General features: G+C 46.0%; 1 protein-coding gene across 1 annotated transcript in view; it reads left to right on the top strand.

Moving 5' to 3' along the window:
- The first annotated feature begins 4133 nt into the window (after positions 1–4133).
- Positions 4134–27088, top strand: part of STARD8 (StAR related lipid transfer domain containing 8) — a 75645-nt gene continuing 52690 nt past the window's right edge. Inside the window, exons 1-2 of the mRNA XM_084790437.1 lie at positions 4134–4372; positions 19087–19120. Coding sequence (XP_084646563.1) covers positions 4328–4372; positions 19087–19120 — 79 coding nt within the window. The 5' untranslated portion in view covers positions 4134–4327. The remainder of the gene's footprint in view (positions 4373–19086; positions 19121–27088) is intronic.

Genomic DNA, 27088 nt, shown 5'->3' with positions numbered 1-27088 from the left:
GTGTTTTAAATTCAACATTTCTCCCTCCCCTTCTTCCCCCCAAAGCTTGCCATATGTCCTTCCCTGTTCGCCTTCAAATTCATGGTCTTTTTTTTTTTTTGAATCAATGGCTATTGTATGCTTATATGTATTTATATATACATGTATCCCCAAATATAAGCAGTTGAGTCCATATAATGTTATTTGCATGTACGGCTTCAAGGCTGACCATTGGGCACTGGAAAACCAACTAACGTGCTCTTTCCTGGAGAGGGCCACCTCTCCTGCTCTCATTTTTACTCAGTTGCCTGTAGTTCTTTGTGTGCTTTTGAGGCCTCATGGGCCTTTCCTCATGCAGATTGGTATATTCATTGCTGTCCTCCTGCTCAGCTCACGTCTGGGCCGCCATGGGTAGAACTTTGCTGGTGGAGCTTCTGATGTTACTATGAGACACAATCTCACAGCATTCTGTATACAGAATTGTGGATCCCAGTCCCGATGGCTACATCTACAAAGTACTCTCACACCTAAGGCTCAAGGAACATTGTGAAGGGGCAGAAAGATTGAAAGAGCCAGAGGATCTGGGAACCTCGTAAGGAACACTGAGGTCTCCCATTGTAAATTACTTACTTGCAGAACGCAGGATTTCTTCATATATTTTAATCTAAACCACATCGTCAATGGGTTCTGTGTCATAGCAACGCAGAAGTTGCTATGAGAATCTCCATGTAAGATACTTCCAGAAATGTAAAACAGTGATGCTCAGCAGCTTTATCTTTGCCCTGTAAATATCATTATGTATAGATTATATAAGATATGCTCTAATATTTATGTTAGTATTTAAGAATTTCAAATAAGCCGGGCGCTGGTGGCGCACACCTTTAATCCCAGCACTTGGGAGGCAGAGGCAGGTGGATCTCTGTGTGTTTGAGGCCAGCCTCGTCTACAGAGAGAGTCCAGGACAGCCAAGGCTACACAGAGAGACCCTGTCTCAAAACAAACAAACAAATAAACAAACAAAAAAAGAATTTCAAATATGTTTAAAAAGTCAGTCAATATTCTTTAAGTGTTTTCATCTTGATTCATAGAATGATAAATGCTGCTAGATACAAGCCAAATCCAATTCCTTGGAGCCCTTCATATTTAGTAGTGTAAAGCAGTCTTGCTTTTGCATTTCTCTGACATCCTGTTGTATTCTATTCCACCCACTCCCTAGTGCCACAGTTCTCATCTGATCAAGAGCCTGCACACAGTTACCTTGGAAACAAGACCTCTCTTTCGTCTTCTCCACCTTTGACTATAGTGGGCCTTCCTTTACTTGGGTTTCTTGACATAAAATATTCATTGGGGCTCTAGACAGGATACCCCATTGTATCTTATCCAGAGACTGCAGTGTCAGTCACTGGATGACAACATAAGGCAGCGGGAAAGATGAGTGCTAGATGAAGCAGCCTCCTTGGCTGCCCGTGCACAGCTGTCCAGCCACTCCAGTCTACCGTCCTTAATGGTTACATTCTGCAAAACCTCTCACCCTAAAAATGAAGGCTAACTGGCCACGCTGCTGACCCATCATGGCAGGCCTTTCTGTCAGGTAAGGAAGCCCACTTGGATTTAGAGCCCTCTTGTGTGTAGAGAGGGGAAGGAGAACAGAGATCTTGTGTGGCTAGAGACACCCCCCCACACACACACACTTCACATTAAGTCTACTTGTTCCCTGTTCATAATGATGACACCCCTGGGAAATGGTTAGAGATTTGCATGCTCCCAGGATGGCCAGAAAACACAAGGCTTCGTCCTAAGGTGCTCACACAACCCAAAGTAAACAAGGATTAGATTTGAATTCACTTAAGGATGATGCCAAATCAAGGCTAACCTTGTTCTTCCAGAGGCAAGGAATCAGGAGCATCTAGGACAGAAAAAGGAGGCAGGGACTAACATGTAAAGAATGTTCAGTGGAACCCAAGCACGTTATCTCATGAGCTCCTAACAGCAAAGTGTCAAGCCACAGCCAGGCTTAGAGAAGGATGGGGCTGTGATAAAGCCACGTTGCCACAAGATAAACTCAAGATTTAAGTCAGCCAGGCTCTAAAGCATCTGTTTCTTCACAAACAGTAAATAACATTGACAAAGAGCCTAAATTGTGCTAGACATAGCTCTAAATCCTGTACCCCATTCAGTTTACCCCCCAACGAAATAGGTGCTCTTATTATCTCTTGCTGTACAGATGGGAAAACTAAAGCATTAACCGGCCTAGGGCCACCCAGTTAGAGAGTAACAGAACTGGTTTGGAATCTAGGCAGTCTACGTCTGGGGCTCACGGACTTGGCCACTTCAAGGCTACACCCGTGTGGAAGGTCAGGGTTGAAATAGAAATCTGTGGCTTTCCAAGGCCAGTGTGGAATGTTGTGCACTATTGCTTGATGAGTGAATACCCAAAGCTGCAGAGGATGTACTTCCTCCCTGGGGCTGGTTCCAAAGACAGAGATCAACTCCAGGGAGCAAGAGACTATGCAGTCATTGAGAGCAGCCACACTCTATCCCATAGCAGTTGCTGCATACTTGTTTGTGCCCAGGCTTCTCGACGAAGGGGCAGAGGGTACACAGTCAAATAAATGCTTTCTCTGTCATGGCTTGCCATGCCATGTAGAGGAGTTTCTTGCTTTAAGCCTGGACTCAACTGGAGGTGGCCGAGAAGGAGCCATTTGCCTTAGCTTTGGTTATCTTTCTGACCAGACCCCATGTAAGATAACTCTCAAACCAGAGATAGGGAAAAGGTGGGAAAAAAAGAGTTCTGTAACTCCTCGAGGTATAAATGGGGAAACTGAGGGTCATAGGGTAAGTTATAAGCAGTTATAGGAGCAGACTCTGAATAAATTTCAAGGCAAAAACCACTGATGAGGAAACTCCTCAAAGGCAGGCAGAGGCTTGCTCAAAGCAGGCTTGGGATCTTTCAGGGTCTCAGAACTTGGCCCTTTGCCGGGCCAACTTAGCCTCTGAAAGGGAAGTAAGGCCACGGGGAGTAAGTTATTCTGGGCCTCATGGTGACACGCACCCCGCTCCCCAGAGACCTAAGTCTGGCTCTTTGTCATGGGGTCTCCGAGAGCCTCTGGACACCAGCCATGGCACCCTGCCTTCTGAGGTCTAGGGAAGGGTGGGTGCCCTGTGGAAAGATCACTGTTTTCTAAATGGCTTCCTGCCCAGAAAGCCTCCAGAACTGCCCACTGCTCTATTTCTGCTAATAGAACTGGCTTCATAACATCCAGAGGGCTCAAGTTTAGATTTTAGGACTTGACGGGCTCTTGGCATGGGTGCAGATAAAGGAAGGAAGTCGTCATTTCTTCAGAAGCTGTTCATTAAAATGTATACACCCAATCTATGTGAGCTGGGGAAGAGCTGCTCTGTCCTGAGGCAGGCGGGTGGATGAAATGACATTTTCTGTCTGGGGGTGTGTGTGGTCTGAATTTCTGTGGACTCTCAGGGGCAGTTCAGGAATTCTGAGAGATGTTCTTGTCCACAATAGGGTTTTTCCAGACTTGCCTTGTACCTAACTCCATAACAGGAGTCAAATTCATGACACAGTGAAACCCCCTAGCCTTGCCTTTCACTGTACAGTTGGGAACACTGAGACCCGGAAGGCTATGCCCTCTGTAGGGTGCCAGACTGAGGCAAGACTGCTGGCGTTAGAACTGGTCTGGAAATCGAACATGCTGATGCAGGGCTCAGAGGTCCTGTCTGAAGGATGTCCAAGGCCACAGACTTTTCCCCCTTCACACTTTTCTTGTTCTTCCTGTGCAGGATGTGCTCCCCCAGTCCTTTCCTGGCATGACCCACAGCTCCCGTGTGGTCTTGGTTGTGTCTGGAGTTGCGGGGAACAGCTTGTATGTTACTTAGTAGACCAGGAGGCAATCTGGCCAGTGTACCAGTGCACAGGTAGCAAGGTGAGCATGTGAGCCAAGGAGACAAACTGGACAACCAGGCTGGGGAAACTGTAGTATTCAGGGAATTTCAGTCAGTGTCGCTGTTTGTCCTGGCCAACTGGCTAACTGTGCGGAGTTTGAATCAGTGACCCGCCTCCTGGTCCCTCCTCCTTAGCCAGCCTCTCTCCCTCCCTCCTTCCTTCTTTCCAGTCTTTCCCTCCCTTTAACCCTCCAGGAGGGGCCTGCCGATGAGCTGTTGAGCTGAACAGGCTGCTGCTGTTCGCTCCTCTCCACTCCCAGTGGCGCTGATGGAGTGCAGGGCGAGGGCTGGTTCTTCCAGAGCCCTGGGTCTCTTCTCGGTTTTCCCCTAGACAGAGAGGTTCAGGCCCAGCAGATCCCTGCTGAGTCCCTCTAACCTCTCACGCCCCAAGATGCCTCTGCTGGATGTGTTCTGGGCTTGCTTCAGGAAAGTGAAGGTAAGTGTCTGGCCAGCTGCAGCCCAGCTAAGGCCCCTGTTCATGGGGGAAGCAGGCAGCCGAGCCCATTGAATGATGACAGGGAAGGCCTGGCCAGCTTTGAGACTGGGCAAGGCTCTTGGAGCCAGACAGGGTTTGATTCAACCCCTGCGCCTTGCCACTTGACTGAATCTCTGAACTTCTCTCCTATGGAAACAAGGACGTTAGCTGGCTCTTGTTTTCACCAAATCTGTCTCTAGGTTCTCAAGCCTGGCACAGAGATAAAACACTTGACCTCTTTGAGCGTCCGTTTTTCTAGCTTTAAAGGGGGGATGGCTAAGCTAACCTTGGAGGGTAAGGAGGCTGCTGTTAATTGTTCACATAGTAAATATTCGCAAACACAAAGAGCTAAGGTGTGAGATTTCTAGCCTGGTGCCTGGCATGTGGCATCCACACAAGAAATGGTGTGGATTATTATTACTCACATTGAAATTCATCAACATGGAGCAACCATCTACTGTGCACTAGGTACCAGGAACTACATGAGGCAGAGAGGGTGTGGCTTGTACGCTTTCAAAAGGAAATGAGGACCATGGTAGAGAGATGTTCATCAAGCTTTCTTTACATGCCAAGCGCTATACTACATAGCCCGGCAGGCAGGCAGGCACTAAATATTCGTTGAAGACCTGCTCTGTCCTGGTCATGGGGAATGTGGGAACACAGGAGAGTTCATAAGTATGTGCAATACAATTTCTGTTCTCAAGTACCAAGGCACTAACATGTATTTAGTATCTGCATGTGCCAGACCTGGGGGATCTTTACCACTATCTGGTAATTTCCTTCTTTGATAGCTGTGGAAGAGACACTGTGAATGGCTAAGCGCTACTTACAACAGCACTCAACTATGGCTGGCACAGTTGGAGTCTGGACTCCAAAGTCTGTGCTTTTCTTGATATGCTATCACTCCTCAAAGCGCAGTCTTCCGGGAAGACTTTTGAGTAACTATCCTGAGTGTAAGATAGGTTGGAAGACTTGCCAGGGGCTCTTAGGAGGGGAAGCTCCCTTCCTCCCAGGGGGACTTGGAAAGATTTCACAGGAGGTCACATCTGGGTTGGGTCTGAGGGTGGAAGGAAGAGAAAAGTTTGTCAGTCCACAAAAGAGGGGCAGGGAATTCCAGGCATGCCTGACAGAGGGAACTACATGAGCAAGAACTGGCAGAGGGTGGTGGATCTGGAAGCTGGCACACGATCAGTGGGGCTGCACATGGGGCACAATTCACGGTGTGGCTCAAGTCAAGAGTTGAAAATGGGGCTGCCTCTCAAAGGCTTTAAAATTGATCTGGGGGGATCATGGTCTTCTCTTTTTTGTTTTTGTTTTTTCAAGACAGGGTTTCTCTGTGTAGCCTTGGCTGTCTTCAACTCACTTTGTAGCTCAAGCTGGCCTCGAACTCACAGCGATCCACCTGCCTCTGCTTCCCGAGTGTTGGGATTATATGGTCTTCTATTAGTGGGGATTTTTTTAAGTGAAAAATTCGTCCATATGTGGTAGAATTTGAGAAAAGTAAAAAACAATGTGCAGTTTTCGTAAATAGAAATTATTTCAACTCAATGAACAAATCTTTTGAGACTTTCCTATGAGGCTAGGGTTCAAATGGTATATATATATTAACAAAAGATTGAGAAAGTTTTAATGACTGTTTTCAGCAAAATTAAAGATTGTGACACTGTTTCGCTATATTTCAAAATCGTTAACCTTACCCATGAAATTTTAACATCTAGAGCCTGTTGTTCTGGGGCTTGGGGGGGGGGCAATTTTAAGAAAGCAGGCATATAATTAAATGGGTGTTTTTAGGAGAAGCACCTCAGCAGCACGAGCAGGCCAGGGCAATGTGAAAGGGTCCAAGTGGAGACAGGGGCTGGGAAGGAGATAGCTGCAGTGGCCACGGTGCTGGATACGGGCGGGGAGAGCTGGTGACTTGGCTAGAATGATGAAGATAAAGGAAAGGGGCATTGAAAGTGACTTTGGGGTTTGATGCCTGAGAGCCTTCCCATATACCGTCCTATTAATGAGCAATGCTAGGTGCTTGACATGAACTTCCATTGCCTTGTCCTCATTAGTCCAAGATGCTCAGCAAATACTCATGATTCATGACAGTCAGTTAGAAAGCACTGGACTAGAGAAATTAAAAGAGGAGGTCAGACTCCAGGGGTGGTGGTGCACACCTGTGATCCCAGCACTCAGGAGGCAGAGGCAGGCAGATTTCTTTGAGTTCAAAGACAGCCTGGTCTACAGAGCAAATCCAAGAAAGCCAGGGGTACATGGAGCAACCCTGTCTCAAAAGCAAAAACAAAACAAAAGAACAACAACAACAACAAAAAAGAAGTGAAAAATATCCATCCCAGGTCAAGAAACATATATGATTCCATGCATGTATATGGCCACAGACAAAAAAACCCCATACATTTACATTTGTGACATTCAGCCATATACAGCTAGGCATATCAATCAAGTGTACATACAAAAGCACATGAATGTAGATGTATACACAGACAACACACACACACAAGTATGTAGATTAGTCGTTCTCAACCTGTGGGGTCATGACTCCTTTGGGGAACTAATGACCCCTTCACAGGGGTCACATAAGATCGTCAGAAAACATAGATATTTACATTATTATTCTTAACAGTAGTAAAATTATAATTAGGAAATAGCAGCAAAATACAATTTTACTCATGAGGGTCCTCACAACATAAGGAACCGTATTAAAGGGTCGCAGCATTAGGAAGATTGAGAGACACACGTACATACAACTGCATACACCTCTGAGCACATGTATAAAGATATATAGATCCGGGCATATCCACAAAATTATATAGAGTACAAGGTCACATGTGCATTTGTGCATGTGCGTGCATACACATACGGGGTTGGGGGGGTAGTGACAAGGAGAGGAACGCAGGCGTCCTGTGGTCATATGAGATCTTTAGAGATACAAAGCGACACATGACTAGATCCCAGAGCTAAGAGGCACATTGCCAGACCCACACTTAAACTTGGGCTTCATGTCCCCCTTTCCAATGCTGTTGCTTTAAGACCCCAGTCAAAGGCTGGGTGCTCAAAAGAAGGTACTGTTCTGAGTTACCCTTCTTTTCTGAGCCAGGCCTCCCATGAACAGCCACACAGCTGTGGGCACACTGCCTGAAGGTGGCCATGGTTGTGCAGGGGCTGCTGTAGCCAAAAGACCCCTCATGTCATCCAGATCTGCTTTTTTGGAGGCCTGATAGGGAAACGAAGCCCCAGGAATTTTGTACTCCATGAGCTGAAGAGATGAAGGGGAGGAAAGCAGACAAACTGGGTTTAAATTCTACCACAAACCTTCATGCATGCATTTTAGCTATGCACCTTTGACATGATCTTTGTGAGCCACAGCCTACAGGCCTGAAGAAGTATATTGCCAGTGTTGGCAGCGCAAAGGAACTGTGAGGACACTGTGAGCCGGTCCTGCTAAAAGCAGATTTTCCAAGCAGTGCACCGGGAGTGACCAAAGCAAAGGGCAGAGTTTATTCTTTGTTTGGAGAGTGAGGTTAGGGTCTCATATCTTGTCCAATCCTTTGTCACCATTATCTCTCAGCTCTCTACTTTGACCCTGCCTTGATCTAAGAGCAGCAGTGACTCATTGAGGAACTGAAGGCTGACAACTCAGAAGCAAAGGCTACTACAAAGGTGCAAGAGGCCTCGGGATTGTTTTCCATTTCTCTAGTTTAGGGGTATCCTAAGCAAAGGCATTTGGGAGTGAAACAAGCCTAATATACAGTTCCCAATGTGTCTTCCTTGGGGTTAGCAGGGCTAGGAAGGTAGCTATGGCCACCTCTCTATATGATAAAGCATGCATAAGACCCTCCTTCCATGCCATTGGGCTAATCATTTCTTTGATTCTTTGGCATGACCTTTTGCTCCTTCCTAGAACCTAGCTTGGTGCTGTGTACATAATCTGCGTGGGCATGAATCCCCTGCTTCAGTTGAGCACACCAGTCCCTAGAGGGTACTACTCTAAGAGGTAGAGCTCTAGCTCTGTCATCACCTCTGGGGCACTTTGAAACCGGTACATTTTCCTATTGTCCCTCATTTCCTTCCTCTTAAAACTTAAGTATGCAACTGCACACTATATAGAGATTGCATAGATATAGAAAGGCCCTAAGAAGTCAAATGTTTCCTCCTCTAAACTTCTCATAAGGAAACTGGGTCCTGGAGAGGAGTGAGATGCCCAAGACCATATGAGGAGGCAGGATACAGACGGGTCAAGTGTAGTCTCTCTTACGTCCTGTACTCTCCATACTGGCTGTGTTACAAAATTCAAATGCAGCTTAACTCTGGTAGAAATCTAACAGCGATGCTAGTGGGGGGAATCGATGCACATTCCACTCATACACACATAATGCACATATGTTTATATGTGAAACAAGCCTCATTTACCCACAAGGAGTCTGTGGTAGTTGAAGAAATCATGGTTAGGGAAGTCTCGTGGGAAGGCTCACAGAAGTTAACCTGCCAGGTGTAGTCCAATGTGGGTCAACATGCCTTTTCCCACTCACTATATTCATGTACTGAAGGCATGCTCTGAGTGCATATGTGTTTAGAGCTCTCCCGAATTCATCTATGTACATAGTCTCAAGCACTCTCTCGTAAATGGTCTCTTCCAAGTGCATATAAGACTTCTACATGGCTGCTCTTTTTGTTTTCTCTTTATTTCTGTTCTTTTAAGACTAGGTCTCACTTTGTAGCCCAGGCTGGATTCGGGACAATCTGCCTGCCTGAGCCCCCAAGTCCTAGGATATGTTTGTACTCAGCAACCAGCTCCATGCAGCTGTTCAAACACCACACAGTCTCACATTCACGTACCCATATACATGTACATGAAGTGAGCATCCATTCTTATACGTGTTTGTTCATACCCCAGGCCTTCTCTGCCCCTATGCCAACTCATGGTGTCTCATTGTGCTGGGAATCAGCCTGGCTGGATAAGGGGTGTCAGCGTGACAATGATTCAGTGCTTCCAGTCCTAGCCAGCAGGACAGCCCTGCCTTTTCCATTCCTCTGCCCTTATCTCTACAAACAAGATACACATCACGCGCACTGTGTGTTGATTGTGAGAGGGGCGAGGAGAATGTGGAGAATGTGAGTATACACAAATGTATACAAACTCTCAGGGCTAGGGAAGGACTTCAGCCTTCTGGATCCTATCTCTACATTCCATAGGTTAATTAACCCGTTTCTGGTAAGTGTGTATATGTGTAAATAAACATGCACATGCAAGCTGTGAATATACAGTCACCTCTCAATCATTGGATCCAAAGAAATTATCACATACAGTCTCAGGTCATGAGAAAACTTCTTTTTTGTTGTTTTGTTTTCATTTTTGTTTTTGTTTTGTTTTTCAAGACAGGGTTTCTCTGTGTAGCCTTGGCTGTCCCGGACTCACTCTGTAGACCAGGCTGGCGGCAAACTCACAATGATCCGCCTGCCTCTGCCTCCCGAGTGCTGGGATTAAAGGCATGTACCACCACACCCGGCCGAGAAAACTTCTTTAAAGGAAAAAGGCAAAGCCCTGGGTCTGAAAGATAGAGGGGTTAACTGGCTTCTCTGTGCAGAACTCTTCAGCCAAGTCAACTGTTATACTAGCTGAGTAGTGGGTGCTGCCTCTCCACTCTCCTATGAACAATCCATACTGTGGGTTATTCCTGCATGGCTAAATGTAAGTTGACTAGGTGCTGAGAACTTTACTGGCCTAGTTTCCAGGTACTCTGAGAAACTTCCTGGGAAAAGCTTTTAGCATAGAATGGGAGACAACTGGGTAGAGAAGAAAGCATTGGACAACTGCTATATTTTGGCTGAGGGGTCTTCTTGGCCCAGAAGCTTCTTTAGTGGGCTTGCCAAGGAACTGATAGATAAGAGTCAGGCACATGAATCTTAATCTGAAGGATTGGCCTATTGATGAAAAGAACAAGAAAATTTCAGGGAAAGTAAGGATAGAAACAGGAGAAGGAGGTAGAGATTCAGGGACCCCACCCCCACCCCGGGTTTAGGGGTTGGAAATGAATGACGATTGGAAGAGAAGGTGTTGATTATGAGCCTGAAAGACTACTGATTAAGTTCTGCTGGCGGTGGGTATACAATCCAGCGCCTTTTACAGACTATACAAGTGCTCTGCCACTGAGCTATGCCTTCATCCCGAGACCTGGAAATGTCCATGTGGAATTTCTACTTTGATGTTCGTGATGTAGTCAAAAATCCCAGGTGTTTAGAGTGAGAAGACGTGTCATTCATCCTTTTCACCTATTTGATCCATAACTTTGCCTTCAGCTTCTTCTTTGGTGCCAAAATAATGTATGGACGACTGTGGGATGCATCTGACACCAGAACTGCTGAGGAGAGAAGAGGTGGAGACAGCTATAGACTAAAAACTAAAGAAGGTTCAAACTCCTGCTGCTTAGTATTTGTAATGTGCACACCATGGCACTTACCCTGTAAGAGAGTACTGTTATCTCCATCATCTTCATTTTACGGAAACGCAGAAATGTTAGCTATTATGTGGTGACCTTGGACATTTTAACCCAGGGAATCTAGTTCCAAAGTCTACTGTGGTTATATGCAATCCAGGCCTGTTCTTCTGCCTACAAACTTTGAAGGTTGGATTGCTTGTTGAGTCCTTCCTGCTTTGATAGTTTTACTCTCAGAGTTACACACACACCACACGAATAAATAAAATATAAAATACTGCTCCTAAAATGTCAGTGATTTCCATTCCCAGTTCCCTAGGGAGGGAGGGAGGGAGCCCAGGCTCAGGGAAAAGAGCCTGTATTGATGATTGTTCTTCATAGCAGCCCCTGGGGCCTGAGAACAGCTGGAGACCCGGGAAGCTCTGAAAGCCAGGCTTTGGCTTATGTTTCCAAATCACTGGTAAAAATAACAAGAAGAGCAGCCCAGATGGCCTGTCCTGGGGTTTGGAGTCAGAGGTTTCTGAGGAGGGTAGGGGAAGGGCATTCTTCAACCCCATCTCTCTGTTCAGACTTTGGTGGCCACCTGTGCCTTTGATACCAGGGAGCATATAGTCCAGTGGGTAGTTCTGAGGCTGGACTGCCCAGGCACAGAGAGAAGGAAGTTGGATACTTGGAGAATGGAGTTGGGGTGGAGGGGTGGGCTTGAAATGGTCACAGGCAAACCTTCTCTTGGCCTTTCCTTTGCCCTGAGTTGGATCACCTACTGAGAGCTGGAGGAAAAAAGGGGGATGTAGTGGTGCACTGAAGCAACTGCAAGCGATTGACCCAGGTTCTGCCTCTTCACCTTTCTTGGTGCCTCAGTTTCCTTATCTACAACACAGTGAAGAATGCACGCTCCATCTCGTAAGCACGGGAATGTCTATGTGACAAAATCCTGCCATATAGTAGGGGCTCTGTAAGTATGGCTGCACATGAAGATAGAAGGCTTACTACTCTGAGATCTCAGACACATGACTCGGGCCCTCGCTGGTCTCACTTATGAAATAAAGGAGACTTACACCGGCCATTTCTTTCTTCCTTGGACTTTGGAAAGCCTGTTGCTGAAGGCATCTTGTGGAAGCAAATGGTTGACAGAAAACACTGATAATGCTATCACCTTGTATTTCAGGAAGTGAGTTGTTTAAACAATCTCCTATTCTTCTTATCCCCAACTCTCTCCTCCCAGCTCTGGTCACACGGGTTCAGAGGCAGGAGATGAGACCCCACCCACACTGAAAGCACTGTATCTTTCCCCACCAGCCACTTCCTACCCCGTTCTCTCTAAGGCTGCTCTGCTCTTCCTACAAAGATTCCCAAGGTTTCAGCAGGAAGGAGCATCTGTGTTGACTGGTGGGAAAGTCAACTCTTCGGGACAGGACATTCCTGAGATTAGCTAGGCAACCCCTGGGGGTTGCAGCTTCTCCCTTATTCTCTTTCTTAGCTTGGCTGTTAGCCTGCTAAGGCAACACAGTGGAGCGAAACTGGAGACTTGAGGGAAAGGGGCTAAATGCAAGGGGCCAGCCCTGAGGGACAGCAGAGGAGTTAGGGTGGAGAAAGAAGGAAGCCCTAACAGAACTGGAGGGGAATATGCCCAAATCAGCTGGAATTTCTATGTGTGTTTGTGAATGTAACTTATAGAGTGACTGGTGAGAATGAGGCTACTGGTTAGGGACTCCTTGCTGGAGGTGGTGACCAGACAGAAGATTACAGTAGTTGTAAGGGCATGAATGGACACTCAGGTCTTCTGAGAGGCCATAGTCTCCAAGTTGGCATGGGACAGCTAGCACCTTCAGTGAGAAGACAGGAGGACAGGTGTGATGTTCATTCAAAAAAGTTGTCCCAGGGCCCCAGGACGTAACTCAGGTGAGAGAGTGCTTGCATGCATGAAACTCTGGAGTCCATCCAGAGTGTGTGACATATAACTAGATGTGGTGATGCACACCTGTATTTTGCAGGGGCCCAGGAGGTGGAGGCAGAAGGATCTGGAGTCCAATATCATCCTTAGCTCTAGTGACTTCCAAGCCAGCCTGGACTACAAGAGACCCTGTCTTAAAAGGGGGGAGGGGTTGTCTCAGAAGAAGCCTTGTAGAAGCATTTCTTCTATTGTTTTCAACCAACTAGGAGTCTCTTTCCGCCTTCTGTTACATGGAAGGATATGGATTGCTAAGGACCTATCGTTATAAGGGGCAAGCAAAGTCTAGAGTACCCATGTGAGATAATCCTTCTTAAAACCAACTCTCAGGCCGGGCATGGTGGCATACATCTTTAATCCCAGCACTCGGGAGGCAGAGGCAGACGGATCTCTGTGAGTTCGAGGCCAGCCTGGTCTACAGAATGAGTCCAGGACAGCCAAGGCTACACAGAGAAACCTTGTCTTGGAAAACTAAAGCCAAAAAATCCCCCAAAACAAAAACAAACAAACAAACAAACAAACAAAACCCCAGCTCTCTGCTGCCCTTTTTAGGGCAGAGATTTATATCTTCCGCCATCAGCAGACATATACTGAACACTAGTGCATGTTCTCAGGACACTGGCGTGGGGTGGAACCATGACCAAAGTGTTCCAATGTAGGACTTAGTGCCAAGCTCAGTCTAGTCCCAACCAACATACCATCTTCCATATAATCCAGCTGTTGTCATACTAAACTGTGAGCTTCTTTAAGAGCCCAGCATGTGTCCCAGCTGCTCATATCCAGTGCAAGCCTGGCTCGATCCAGCACTAGTTCTAGTATAGTAAACAACGCACACGTGTGCATGCATACACACATAGGCTGGAAAAGTCATGTACCCACCTACCAGTTGAAAGACTTTGGGAGGCTGAACACTCAGCTCTAGAGGGGCCGGGGGAGCTTGCTTTCCACAGAAGCCATAGTCTATGTTGGCAAAAGCTGGGTTGGGCCTGGGGGTGGTGAGGTCCCAGTGCAAAGGGAGGAGGGCCAGGCCATGAATAGGGCTCTGTGTGGCCAAACTGAGAGGACTGGGGGAGGCTGGAATGTGAGGAACGTGCTCTCATGACTGTGGCCTGAGGCCTGGGTCTACAGCACAGGGTTGATTAGGGGTGACGGGATGTCGGGGAAACAAAGGTGGAGCTTGAGGCCGAGAATACAGACAGGGAAAGGACAAAATGACTTTCCAGGTCTCTCCTCAGATAGCAAGTCAAGGACTGTGGAGGGTCTGTAGGCTGGGCAGAGAAGATACTAGGAGCAGCGAGCTTGGGTCCATCCATATGGCTGACAGTTCTTTGGGTTTCCATCAAGCCTGTTGGCAGCTTTTGCAGTTTCTATTCAAAGTACCTGACTAAGACCTTTCTACTTTCCACCAGCAGCAGGCATCTTTATGCTTTTTCATCTCTCTCTCTCTCTCTCTCTCTCTCTCTCTCTCTCTCTCTCTCTCTCTCTCTCTCTCTCCCCTCCCTCTCCTTCAATCTATTATTTGTCTCCTTTTTGCTTTGATGGAGGGACTCTAACTACAGCTCATGCTGGCCTGGAACTCATGATCCTTATACCTCAGGCTCCAAAAGACTGGAGTATAGGTGTGTTTCCCTAAACTCAGCCTCTCTTTCTTTCCAAAATTCATCTTTTCCCCCTGCCTGGTCACTTTCTTTCCTACAATCCTGAAGGTTCTTTGATGGCAGAGACGGCATCTTCCTTCGTTTATCTTTGCATTAGCAAGTGTACCCAGTACCTATTAGACCTCTCTAGAGAGATGTTCCAGTCTCCTAAAATCTAGCAGATTCAGGACAAGATTCATGGGAATAGGAAGATTTCCTCCCATAAACTCCAGAACCGCCTTCTCTTCTGTTTCTGACTGTAGTGCCAGCATTCACCCAGTAGCCAGGCCAGATACCTAGATGCCATCCAGGAATCTTTTCTTTAATTTTCTCATCCTCTGTCCTTTATCTGGCTTCTACCATGTGAATAGTCCATTTGCTTGTTGGTACCCCCATTCCTATTCCAAAGGTCTCCATCCAATCCAGAGCTCCAATCTCCCTTCTGGTTTTGCTTAATGCCATGCCCATCCCTCACTCAACATCTAGGGCAGTGTTCTCAACTTTTCTAATGCGGCAACCCTTTAATATAGTTCTGCATCTTGTGGTGACCCTCAACCATGACTGTAATTTTGTCACTGTTATGGACTATAATGTAAATATCTGATATGCAGGATATCTGCTATATGACTTGATATGTGACCACTGCACAAGTGAGAACCGCTGGTCCACGGTAACATTCTGAAACATGACTCTATGGGCTGAGATGTATGTAGTTCACTTACCAAGCATCTGTGAGGCCCCAGGTTCAGTCCCCAGCACACAAACCAACAAATACAACATAACTCAAATAATATGACCAGCTCAAAGGTGTTCATGTCTGTAACCTCAACATTTAGGTCATTGAATGGATAAGATTGGATTGTTTGAGGCTAACTTGGACCGTATAGTGAGTTCTAGAATAGTCTGAGCCATGAAATAGTACTGTCTAAAACAGCAACAGAGGCAACAACAGCAGCAGCAGCAGCAGCAAACCAAACCAAACCAAGCAAACAGCAACAACAACAACAATTCCAGACCAAATCAACCAAATTACAACACGCACCTAACTGTGTTCCTTTTTTCCTCAGGTACTTTCAACGATTTCCCAAACTGACAGGCCCTTCCTAATCTGGGCCCTATCTGTTGATCTCGTTGCATCTGAGGCTCTACACTCCAGCCAGACTACACACAGTTTCAGTTTCTCAAAGAACCTGTTTGGACACCTCCTTGCCCTTTTCTATGTTCTTCCGTTTGACCGTCATTCTTTTTCACCCCTTGTCTGCCTTTAAGATCTGACCCAAGTGCTTTGAGAAGTGTCCCCCTCCTACCCAAAATGGTTCCCCCTGCTCAGTACAGAAAGCTTTATGCAGCGGGTTGGTAAGATTCAAACATATGACAGCTTGCACATATAGCTTGAATTCACATGCAGAGAAGGAACCTGTCTGATTTGTCTAAATGCCTGAGTACCTAACATAGGACCAAGTCCTGGGGGGACATCAACGGAATGAATAAGGAAATGAATAAATACATTATGAATAAATGGCTCACTGAGGAAGAAGTGATCACTACTAATCTTGGCCTTTTTCATTTGTCTTTTTTGTTATTTATTTATTTATTTATTTATTTATTTATTTATTTGCCTTTTTGTTTTTTCCTTTAGGATCTTACTGTGTACCCAGGCTAGCCTCAACCTTGTAATTCTGCTTCAATTTCTAGATTTCTGGAATTACAGGTGTCCACCACCACTTCCAGCTCAGAGTGACTGTGTTTTGTTGATGTTGCCCTTATAGCTCTTGGGTTCAGAACTCTCAGATCTGGCAGGAATATGTTCCACAACCAGGAGACAAGAAGTACCACTGTAGCCTAACACCAGAGCGCAGAAATTCACGCCCCATCTTCTTCTAGAAGGCTTTCATCTACCAGATAAACATCACACCTGAGGACAAAATTAAGTCAGAATAGATGTGGCAGCCTGTAGTCCATGCAATTCATTAGTGAAGGTAGAAGAATCATGGATTTGAAAGCAGCCTGGATTATTTGAGACCAAGTCTGGAGGATGGAGTGGAGGATGAGAGAGGGAGCACTCCCTTTTCAACTTTTTATTTTGGGACAGGGTCTCACTACATAGCTCAGGATAGCCTTGGCTTCACTCTGTAGCACAGGTGGGCACTAGACTTGTGCTCTTGTCTTGGCCTCCTGAGTATCTAGTTTTATAGGCCCACACCACCGGGCTCTCCTCTGTCTTTTGAACAACCTTTAATTTTATTATGCCCATGGTTACTTGGTCTGGTAGTAGAATAGGAGAGAAAAGATATAATATGACTATAGAAGGACTGCAGAGTAGATGTCTGTCCCAACTGTTAGTTCATTTCCTAATTTATCAAAATTGTCATATATAGGAACTCTGGGTCCCTGCTTTGTCCTTTTCATCCACCTATTCATTCTTTCTCGTTCCTGTATTCCCTTTTGTCCACTAGTGAGAATTATATTGACTTGCTTATTCAAAGTTCCACTCTCTTCCTCTTCCTCTCTGACTTTCTTCCACTGTCTCTGTTTCAGTCTCTGTCCCTTTCTCTATCTCTCTCTGGGGTACCCCTCCCCCTTTCCTTCTCTCCCCATGCTCACTTAATAAACTCCTCTATAACATAAAAACAAACAAACAAACAAACAAAACAAAACAAAACACCCAAAAGTTCTACTTTGTAGCTTTCAGGGGGACTTTTATATCTGTACCTCTCTGATTCTAGAACTTTCTGCCTACCTGACTGACATCCTTCAAGGGCCTTACCAGTGAACACTAACATGGATATGCTTCAATGCCTTCTTTTTCTTGTGGACAAATGTGCTCCTCGAGGACAGACCTGATTTGTAGCTATTCTAGGGTGATCCAAGATGGAAACAAGTCCTCCCGGGACTAGGGCTCATTGAGACTAAGTGTCTGTACCACCGTGTCCTTAGGGTAAGAAACATGGCACCGACTCTGACAGCCCCTTTCCTGATAATCTTTTGGTTGATTTCAAGTTGTATAAAGGACAGAGCAAGCAAGAAGATGCTATCTCTGAGAAATAGGCCTTTCCTTCCTTCCTTCGTTTTTTTCTTTCCTTAACAGATCGATCACTATCATTTTAGTCCGACATTGTTTGCCCGACAACACACAAAAGCCTTCTGACAGATCTCTGCTTCCATGGCAGCATTGCCAGCCCTCCCTGTGCAGCAGCCCAAATGACCCTTTGGAGGTTGAAGGCACTTATCATTTCACCCTTTGCTCCCCAACTGCTGCCTGCTTGCACTTCCCAGCAAAGCCAAGAGCCTCTTGTCCGGTTTTCAAAGCCCTGCAGATTTTTTGGCTGTTACCTCCACCTCCCCCACCCCCGCCCCCTCTCTCTCTCTCCAGATTTTTCCTGGAATTCCCGGAATGTTCTGCATCAGGTAGATCTCTCCTTATCATCCAGGTCACTGTTCAAAGTTCAGTTCCTGGGAGAGCCTCACCTTGCCCATCTTCCTAGTCACACTTTCCTATCATAGTGTAGCTCATGGTTTTTTTTTTTTTTTAAAGTTTCTCCTTGGCTTTTGTAATGCCTGAAATGTCTTTGTTTCTTTATTGATTGTTACTTCCCACTAAGAAGTACCTGCCACAAGGACCTTATTTGGTTGGAGGGCTGTTATTCTCTTAACATTTCTGGCTTTCTGTAAACATTTGTCCAATGAAGTCATAACATTTTTTAAGGTACTGAAACCCACTTATATATGTTTCTTTTTGTTGTTGTTGTTCTGTTTTTTTGTGTGTGTGTTTCCCAATACAGGGTCTCTCTGTGTAGCTTTGGCTGTTCTGGACTCACTCTGTAGACCAGGCTGGCCTAGAACTCACAGAGATCCACCTGCCTCTGCCTCCCAAGTGCTGGGATTACAGGTGTGTGCCACCACATCTGGCTATATATGTTTCTTTACAAAGCCTGTGAGGTCAGGATTTTTACTCTCCTGTTCCTAAGTATACAGAAACCGAGACTCAAGTGATTGTGTTATTTGGTGTCACATAAAATCAATAAGAAAAGAAAGGCTGTCCTCAACTTGGGCTTCCCAGTTCTAAATACTACTATTTCCACCAAAGAACCTTACTTCTAGACTGCCCCAAGCTAAACATCTGTGACATCAGATGCTTACAGATTTTCTGACAGTCTCTATGTCAGATATTGAAACTGTGCTGTGTACTACTTGGAGCATTCTCCCTTCCGTAAGACAAAAATGAATCACGAGAAGCAGCCAGTGGAGTGGGAAGTAGTAGAATGGAGTAGGTAGGTAGGAGTCTGGGGTTGTCGGCTCTACTTTTCCCTTCAGTCATCCTTCTCTTCTGCGGGCCTCTATATGCCCTTCCATAAAATGGGTAGATTGAGCTTGCTAGTCCTAAAGACCCTTTTCAGTTTTGAATATATATATTTGTCTCTTGTGCGAGTGCAATGTGTGCTTGCTGTGGCACAGATATGAAGATCAGAGGATAAAGTTGCAGGAATTGGTTCTCTCCTTCTGTCCTGAGGAGCCTGGTAATCAAACTCCGGGGGACAGGCTTGGCAGCAAGCACCGTTACCAGCTTAGCCACCTCACTTGGCCCACTTTCAATTTTAACATTGTTCTCTCTGTGATGCCATGACTTTTTCTCTGTTTCCTTTGCAGTGCTTCCCATTGCTGCCAGTGAGGAAGAATGTTGGTAAGTAGCCGAGATACACCTCACACCTCACAAATGACTTACAGTGGGATACAGCTTCCTTGTGATCTGTATGGGTCAGCTGATTGCCCTAAGGAATTGAGGCAAGGGCTGAGTGGCAAAGCTGGAGACATTCTCTCTGTCTCCCTCCCCTGGGCACATCCTGGCCTCTTTCCATCCTGCTTTTTGGCTCTCGCTTATGGGCAGCGCCTCTTTATTTCTCAGATGAAGGTCTGGTTCTTGTCTGTGAGGCAGGGGAGGATTTCCCTCCGGAGCTATCAACAGGCGGCAGCCACCCATGTGCTTCCCTTGCTCTCGGCTGCCTTCTCACTGGCACGTGTACTACAGACAGGCAACGTGTCAGGAACGGGGCGCAGGTAAATGAAGGGAGAAGGAAGGAACTTGATATTGGAGGTCTGTGCCCAAGACATGCCAAATACTTGCTGTGTCTGGAAGGATTCCAAGAGGAGGTAGGCCTCCAGACTAGTTAGATTAAGCGGACATGTGTAATTCAGTAATTCCCTCTGCTCTCTGGCAAGTTCCTTTGAGTCTGACCAGCTCTCTTCCTTCTGCCCCCTGGTGTCAACTTGGATGTGAGTAAGGCAGTTCGCAGTCTGCGATCAACTTCACTGTGCTGAAGAGAATGCAGCTATCTAGAGAGGGAGGATTGCTTTGGCAAACCAGAGAAGGTGGGATGCTAGCCAGGAAACGGCTGGCAGTCACTGGCAAAACTCATAGCTGAGGTCAGACTTTGCTGGGGTCACCAAGGCCTCAGCCGTTGCCATTCGCTCTCCCCCCCCCCACCCCCTTCCATCAAGAGCAGCTCATGCATGACTTGAATGTGCATTACTCCTAGGTGGCAGTTATGGCTAGAGGTGGTCACTGAAAGAGTGAGGCATCAGTGAAGTGTCACGCTGAAGGCAGAGGTGAGGCATCTTGTGAGGGTGTTGGAAAGGGTCCTGGCTGCCAAGGACCAAGAGTTGGAACTGCTTTAGGTACAGTCTTAGCAGGAGTCAGGGGGGCTTTTGGTGACTTCCCAAGGACTTTTCCACTTGAGGAACCCGAGTTCTGGGGGGGGGGTGGCTACTAAAAAGGAGAACTGCCAGGGTGGGGTGTTTGTTTGCATTTGCTATGACAGCACATGAGAGGCTCCTCTTTTGAAGAAGCAACATTGCTTTGACAAGCACACAGCATGCATCTGCCTCTCAAGCCCCAGCATCATTCCAGGACTTCTTGCTGAGCACAGTTTCTTCTCTGCACCAGGGACCTTGGGGAGGACAAGTTCTGGGTGCTCCCCATATTAGGAGAACAACAAACTTCTTCATTTTCCAGACACCAGCTGCATGGGCTAAAAGAAACCCCTCAAGGCCCTGAAATAGTGACCCTCCCCCTATAGCAGACAAATGCACTTACAGCTGCCAGGTTGTCCCATTAGAATATCTGTGCCGGAGGAGGCAGATACAGCTCAGTTGGTAGAGCATTTGCTTAACACGCACGAAACTCTGGGTTCAATACACAGCACAGAAACAAACGGGATATGGTAGGGTAGACAACAAGGCAGAGGGATCAAGTTCAAGGTAATCCGTGTATACAAAGTTGACAAACTGGTGCTGAGCCCTGGGAGGGTGGATATCATACCATGTGGCCTCCAGAGAGGAGAGGAATGCCTTCTCTAGGGTGGCATGGGAGGTTGCTGTCTATGAAGCCGGGCTGGCACTTCTCTTCCTGCTATTGGTTTGGGTTCAAGCTTGGGAAACAAATCTCTATTGAAGGGTAAATGTGAGTACACAGTCTCAGGCCAAATTAAGGCCAAATCACCAGAAATCATGGGTTTATAGGAGGATGGTAAGGCACTAGCCTGGAGTTCCTTACAGCTCCTATGGTATGAGCCCCAGCCAATTGTTTCCTCTCTGGAGTGCGGTCCACATCAGTAACATGGACTTCTTCTATGAGACTCATATGGATCACAAGGACTAGTGCATTACAGACATCAAAGTTGCGCTTACCAGCACCACATGTACTACAACTGGAACAAGTCGAAGAAAAGGAGCATGGTCCTTGTACAAAGACTAGACACAGAAATAGTGAGATGCTGAGCTGGGCGTGTGGCTTACACCTGCAATCTCAGCATGTAGGAAGCAGAGGCAGAGAGGTCCAAGGATGACGGCTTCTAGGCTGGCCTAGTTATAGTGAGAGCCTGTATCCGAAAGGTGTGTGTGTGTGTGTGTGTGTGTCAAAATACTGAACAAAGTGATTCTTTCTGATGTTTTGCTGATAGAAGGAGTAGAAACACTGCTTTACTTTATTATTTTTTGGTTGAAAAGGCAGTGCTTTTGTGTCTCAAAACTCAGGAGTTTTACAAAACCAAAATGTCGTCTGTTCCTTGTTAGCTTCTTGATCCCTCAATGAGTTTAGATGGTCTGAAGAAAGTGAGCTGCTTGATAGGGTGGGGGTAGGGGGAGGGGTGTGTGGAGAGGGTTGCCAGAGGAAGAGCTATAGGGGAAGGAAACTCGCTGTGGTAGAATCAGCATTTGTTTGGGAGTCTTGACTCTACCCCCTCTGCCGGAACTAGCCTTAGGAAGATGCTTTCCCTCCTAGGAATCTCAGTACAGCCACACAGGAGTGAGTGCTAGCATAGCAGAACAGGGTGGTGGAGGAGAGGACCAGCCAGATTCTTTTTAGAGGCGAAGAGCCAATCTAGCACTAGGAATCTGGTAGTTGCCTATGATTAGCACATATAATCTTATTAGGAGCAGTCAAACAAATAGTTTTCTGGATAGTTCTGCTTTCCTCTGTTCCATGGGCAGAAACAAAACAAAACAACTTGGTATGAGAGTTCCTGGGATCTCTTGCTATGGTCTTGTCTTACCTTACCAAAGAGCGAGACGAGTGTCCAGCTCACGACAATTCAAGTGGACTTTCCAAGACCCCTGCTAGCACGATCATCCTGCAGATCCCCTAGCACAGTGCTCCCCAAATTTCACATTTCTTCACATCTGCTCCACCCCCGACCCCTGCCACTTCATCCTGTGACCTGCGTACTCAATCTCTTTCTTTAAATCAATCAAGGAGGCTACTCTAAACAGTAGCGTTTATTAGGTTTTATGGTACTTAGTTATGTTTTTTCCTGATATATGGTAGATGGAACCAATGGCTATTTCAAGTCAGAGGGCTAACTAACTTGCTGCAGCAGATCACCTCTGGCTAAAATATAGTGAACAGTAGAAAATTACAGAGTATGGGAATAGGAACCAGCAGGTCAAGAGGAGTGGAGTCCTTGGTGCCTTTGCTACACTCAAGCTTTCAGCATCCCTGCCTTACCCTTTACTTCAACCAAGGCCTTCTGCCATGTTTCTTGAGCATTGATAGTTTCTGGAACCTAATAGAAACTAACTTCCTCCAAATAAAACCATATTTCAAACCAGTCTCTAATACTTGAATGGGGTGGCATGAGGCTGGCAGAAGATCTCTCTATTTTGGTTTTGGCTTTGTCCTTTACCAGCTGTGTGATTTTAGGCTTCTTCCTTCTCCTCTATGGGTGTAAGTGTCCCTAGCTATACAATGAATTAGCCTTCACTAAAGTGTCACTAAGGTCTATGTTGCTCTGAAATCCAATGACACCACCACAGACTCCACATTTCTATGGAAGCCATTAGCTCCCCTGTCCAGCAGCATGTAAAGATGGGGGGGGGTGCACAGGCCTTTCTTCCTACCACTTTTATGCCAAATCCTCTCTGAGGCCTCTTGCTCCTACTGCACAAAGCTCTTTTGTTGCCCAAAGCCCTGCAGAGCCTCTCTCCAGGCTGCTGCTAAAGTGGCTGCAACAACCTGGGGGGTAATACTTTGCCTGTAACCAGAGCTTCCACTCCCAACCAGACTGGCTCCAGTCTGGCTGCAGGCTTGTCTTCTTACTGCACTCTGCCTATCAGCTGTCCAGTACCCTCCCTCCAATTCCTGGGGGTGGGTAGGACTGCCTGTGTAAATGGTAGAAAATAGAAACAGATTTCTTCAATTGAATACATGAATTCACGATGCTATTGGGTACCACCTCTCAAACTCAGGAGGGCAGGAGACTAAAACACCAAGCATATGAAAACCATCATCATCATCATCATCATCATCATCATCATCATCATCATCATCACAACTCAAAGCATTTTATTCATTTGAAAAGCACCAAATCATTCTTATATCTGATTCTTGATGGATTCAATCACTCCATATTTGCTATTTTGCAATGAACATTTGCAGATCATGACTTGATTATCATTTGACAGATATTTTCTCCAGCAACTTAGAAGATTATAAACAACTACTTAGTTGGAGGGGTATCTGGAATGGATTATCATTTGAGACAGGAAATCTTTCAGCCATAATCTAAATTCAGCTAAGGCAGAAACACTGGCTTTGAGCTGAGAGGACCTAGCATCTCTGCCGTTAACTTCTCCTCTGACAGTGAGTCAGTTGCTTTCACTGAACCTTAATTTCATTATCTGACCAAACCAAAAAGTCACCACGATCTCCTGCGTTTTGACTCTGTGTTGTCTCCTATATCTCAGCCCCATACTATGCTGCATCATGTCAGGAGTCAAACTGAAACAGGAGTATGCTTGGTAGAAGGGTAATTTCAAGATTTTTCGGGGCAGGGAGGATGTGGCAAGGGTTTCTAGGACTGTGGAGAATCATAAGTACTCCCCTTGAGGTGAAAGGTGCTATGAAGCCTAGCCTCATGGTTCCTGTTTTTCTTTTCTTTTTTTTTTTCTTTTCTTTTCTTTTCTTTCTTTCTTTCTTTCTTTTTTGAGACAGGGTTTCTCTGTGTTACCTGGACTCACTCTGTACACCAGGCTGGCCTCGAACTCACAGAGATCCACCTGCCTCTGCCTCCCGAGTGCTGGGATTAAAGGTGTGTGCCACCATGCCCTGCTCCTGTTTTTCAAGAGTACAAAGCAGAGTTTATCACAGGCTTATAGAGGCAGGTCAAATGAATGCACCAAGGCACAGTCCTAAGCCAATCCAGAAGATTAGAGGGTATAGAGGAATAGGAATTGTAGGTAAAGTGCCAGAGAAGGATCTGGAAGGTGCTGTTGGACACTGTCACAGAAAGGGGCCTGTGGTTCCTTCAAATTCACCACCAGTGAGCACAGTCTTTCTTCAGGCCTCAGGAAACTGTCTCATCCAGGACTCCCTTGGTTAATGCACCAGTAGCCACTCAAGCAAGAATCATGGGTGTCACATGGACTCTGTCATCCTTCTTACTTGCTACCATTCAGCCACTAAGTCTTGCACAAGAGATCTCATTGTAATGTAATGCTTTCTAAATCTGCCCTTTTTTTGCTACCCACACCTGTCACAGCCCTCCTTCTGGACCTACAGGAGCTCAGTCATGAATGGATTCTGTTTCATAACTGCTTCTTCTTCTTCTTCTTCTTCTTCTTCTTCTTCTTCTTCTTCTTCTTCTTCTTCTTCTTCTTCTTCTTCTTCTCCTTCTTCTCCTCCTCCTCCTCCTCCTCTTCCTCCTCCTCCACCACCCCTCCTCTTCCTCCTCTTTCTTCTTCTTCCTCCTCCTCCTCCTTTCTCATTTTACTTATAGTATCGAGACACAAACCTATGGCCACATATGTTAGGCAAGTACTCTTCCACTGAACTCTATCCTTAGCTTTGCCAGCTTGTCAAGCCACCATTATGCCCATTTTTCCTGTTTCCATTATAACACATTACCTTATCTGATTTTGTCTTATTCTCTTGTCTCTACAGTAGACCATGAGCTTTCACAGACTGTCTACATGCCTGACCCCATATCCCTAGATGTAAGGCCAGGACTTCACATAAACAGGGAATCTGCCATGGGCTGCCTTTAAAAATTTTTTTAATAGTATAGATAAAGAACTTCTGACAATAGGATTGGTGAGTCTTTATACTTCCTTCCCTATCATTTCAGTTCCACTGGCTTCAGATGATAAAGTGTCCTAAGGCATGGCTGTGAGGGTACAGAAGCCTCAACCAATGGTCCAGATCCATGTGAGCCATTAGAACTTGGAGCCTGCCCCACATCTCAACATAGAAAGAAAGAAAGGGCCGTGTTAGTTAATGCCTCTCACAAGGAAAACTGAGGAGCCCTAGAAGCCTTAGAGAGTCCTTGGGGGCCATGAGAGAGGACAGAGTTGAGGGCTAGCTCATATCTGCTTCATTTGATTAGTTTTTTGTTTTTGTTTTTGTTTTTGTTTTTGTTTTTGTTTTCAGGACAGGGTTTCTCTGTGTAGCCTTGGCTGTTCTGGACTCACTTTGTAGTCCAGGCTGGCCTCAAACTCACAGTGATCCTCCTGCCTCTGCCTTCCAAGTGCTGGGATTAAAAGCATGTGCCACTACTGCCGGGCTCAATTAGTTCTATCTTTACAAATTGGAGATCTCCTGAGGATGCCATTTGGAGTCTTGAGTTTTCTACCTAAAAGCAATTGTTAGAGATTACAGCTGAACCTGGTATTCCGGTGTTAGCTGGCTCCCCTTTTATACCATTCTTGCTATCTGACTACTTTGGTTCTGACCAAACTCTGTAGGTATGGTGAAGCCTTTGTTATTCTATACTCAGTCCAAAGACCTCCTCCTCCTCCTCCTCCTCCTCCTCCTCCTCCTCCTCCTGTTGTGTTGTTTTGAGGTAGAGCCTCTCTATGTAGTCTAAGAGGGCTTCAAGCTTGCAATAATTCCCATGTCTCATTTTTCTGAGTGTTAAGACTTCAGGTACCTGCCTCTATGCCCAGTGAATGTTATTAATATTGAGTCCGAATTGGGGGTAAATCAAGTTTTACTTACTAATCTCATTTTTACTCCTTGGAGATTCGTGAGGGCGGTATATTCCTTATTCCCTCGGACCACTGGCATTTATGCTTTTCTGGTGTTTGAGGGAGAAGGGAATCTTTTCATTTATTTATTTATTTTTATTATTATTATTTATTCACATTATATCTGTGGAAGGGATCTCACTGCTTGTGTAGACTGATGTGCTCATTGAAGTTGGGAACTTAAAGCTCAACGCAAGTAAGTGCCTGCAGCAGAACTTATAGATAGCTACGTGAGTGATGAAAGAGAGACAAGTGTTTACTCTTCTACAATGCTCTCCTCAGACTCTGTCCTTCCGCAGAGTGAACAGCCTTGTCTCTAAGATTTTCTCCCGAAGTCCCTGTGACCTTCCCAATTAGCCTACCGATGGACAGGGAGATCAAGCCTTTGGTCTGCCACGGAAAAACAGGCTAAACTGGTGTCAGAAGCAGGCTTGATCCTTGCCACAACCCGGATGCTGCTTCTCATCCCACTCTTCTTCTCACAGGTCTGAATCCACTCAAACAGCCACCCCCCACCTCCCCACCCCACCCCCCACCCCAGCCCCACTGCAAGACAGCCCAGGGCCAGCTTTCTGAACTATTTACTGGAGGTTCCTGCTGTGTGACCTTCCACATCCCAAACCCAGAAACAGGAAGAGTTGATTTGGTTTGCATTTTTTTAGAAGAAAAACGAAAACATAGGAAGCAGAGTTCCTGGGAACACAGGCTTCCAACTCTGTGTTCATTTATCCCTGGAACAGGCTAGCTCAGGGCATACATTCCACAGAGGAAGGGAATGGCTTCCCTTGTTAGAAAACAAAACGCAGAGCCCTACAAGGTTCGGAAAGAGAAATAGGCCGAAAGGGGACTTTTAAGGAGGGGAAGAGCCGTAGGTTGAGAATCTCCAGCCCTTTCTCGCATTCCAGTCTCATTTGCAACTGCCATACTACTGTCATCGGCATATCTGACTCCAGAGATGTCCTGCTCCTTATGCTATGGCTAAAGAAAGATTTGGACTTCTCTATTCTCTGAGGATAACCGAAGTACACAGGTACTCAGAGCCTTCCCTTAAAGCTTAGAGGGAACAGACATTACTTACACATGCAAAAACAGCATATAGCACATATAGTACATATAGTATACGCTTCTTGGTTTT

The sequence above is a fragment of the Acomys minous genome, assembly GCF_964271855.1.
Source record: "Acomys minous genome assembly, chromosome: 7".
Taxonomy (NCBI): Eukaryota; Metazoa; Chordata; class Mammalia; order Rodentia; family Muridae; genus Acomys; species Acomys minous.
Note: the sequence above shows the minus strand (reverse complement) of the source record. Positions and strands in the feature narration are given on the sequence as shown.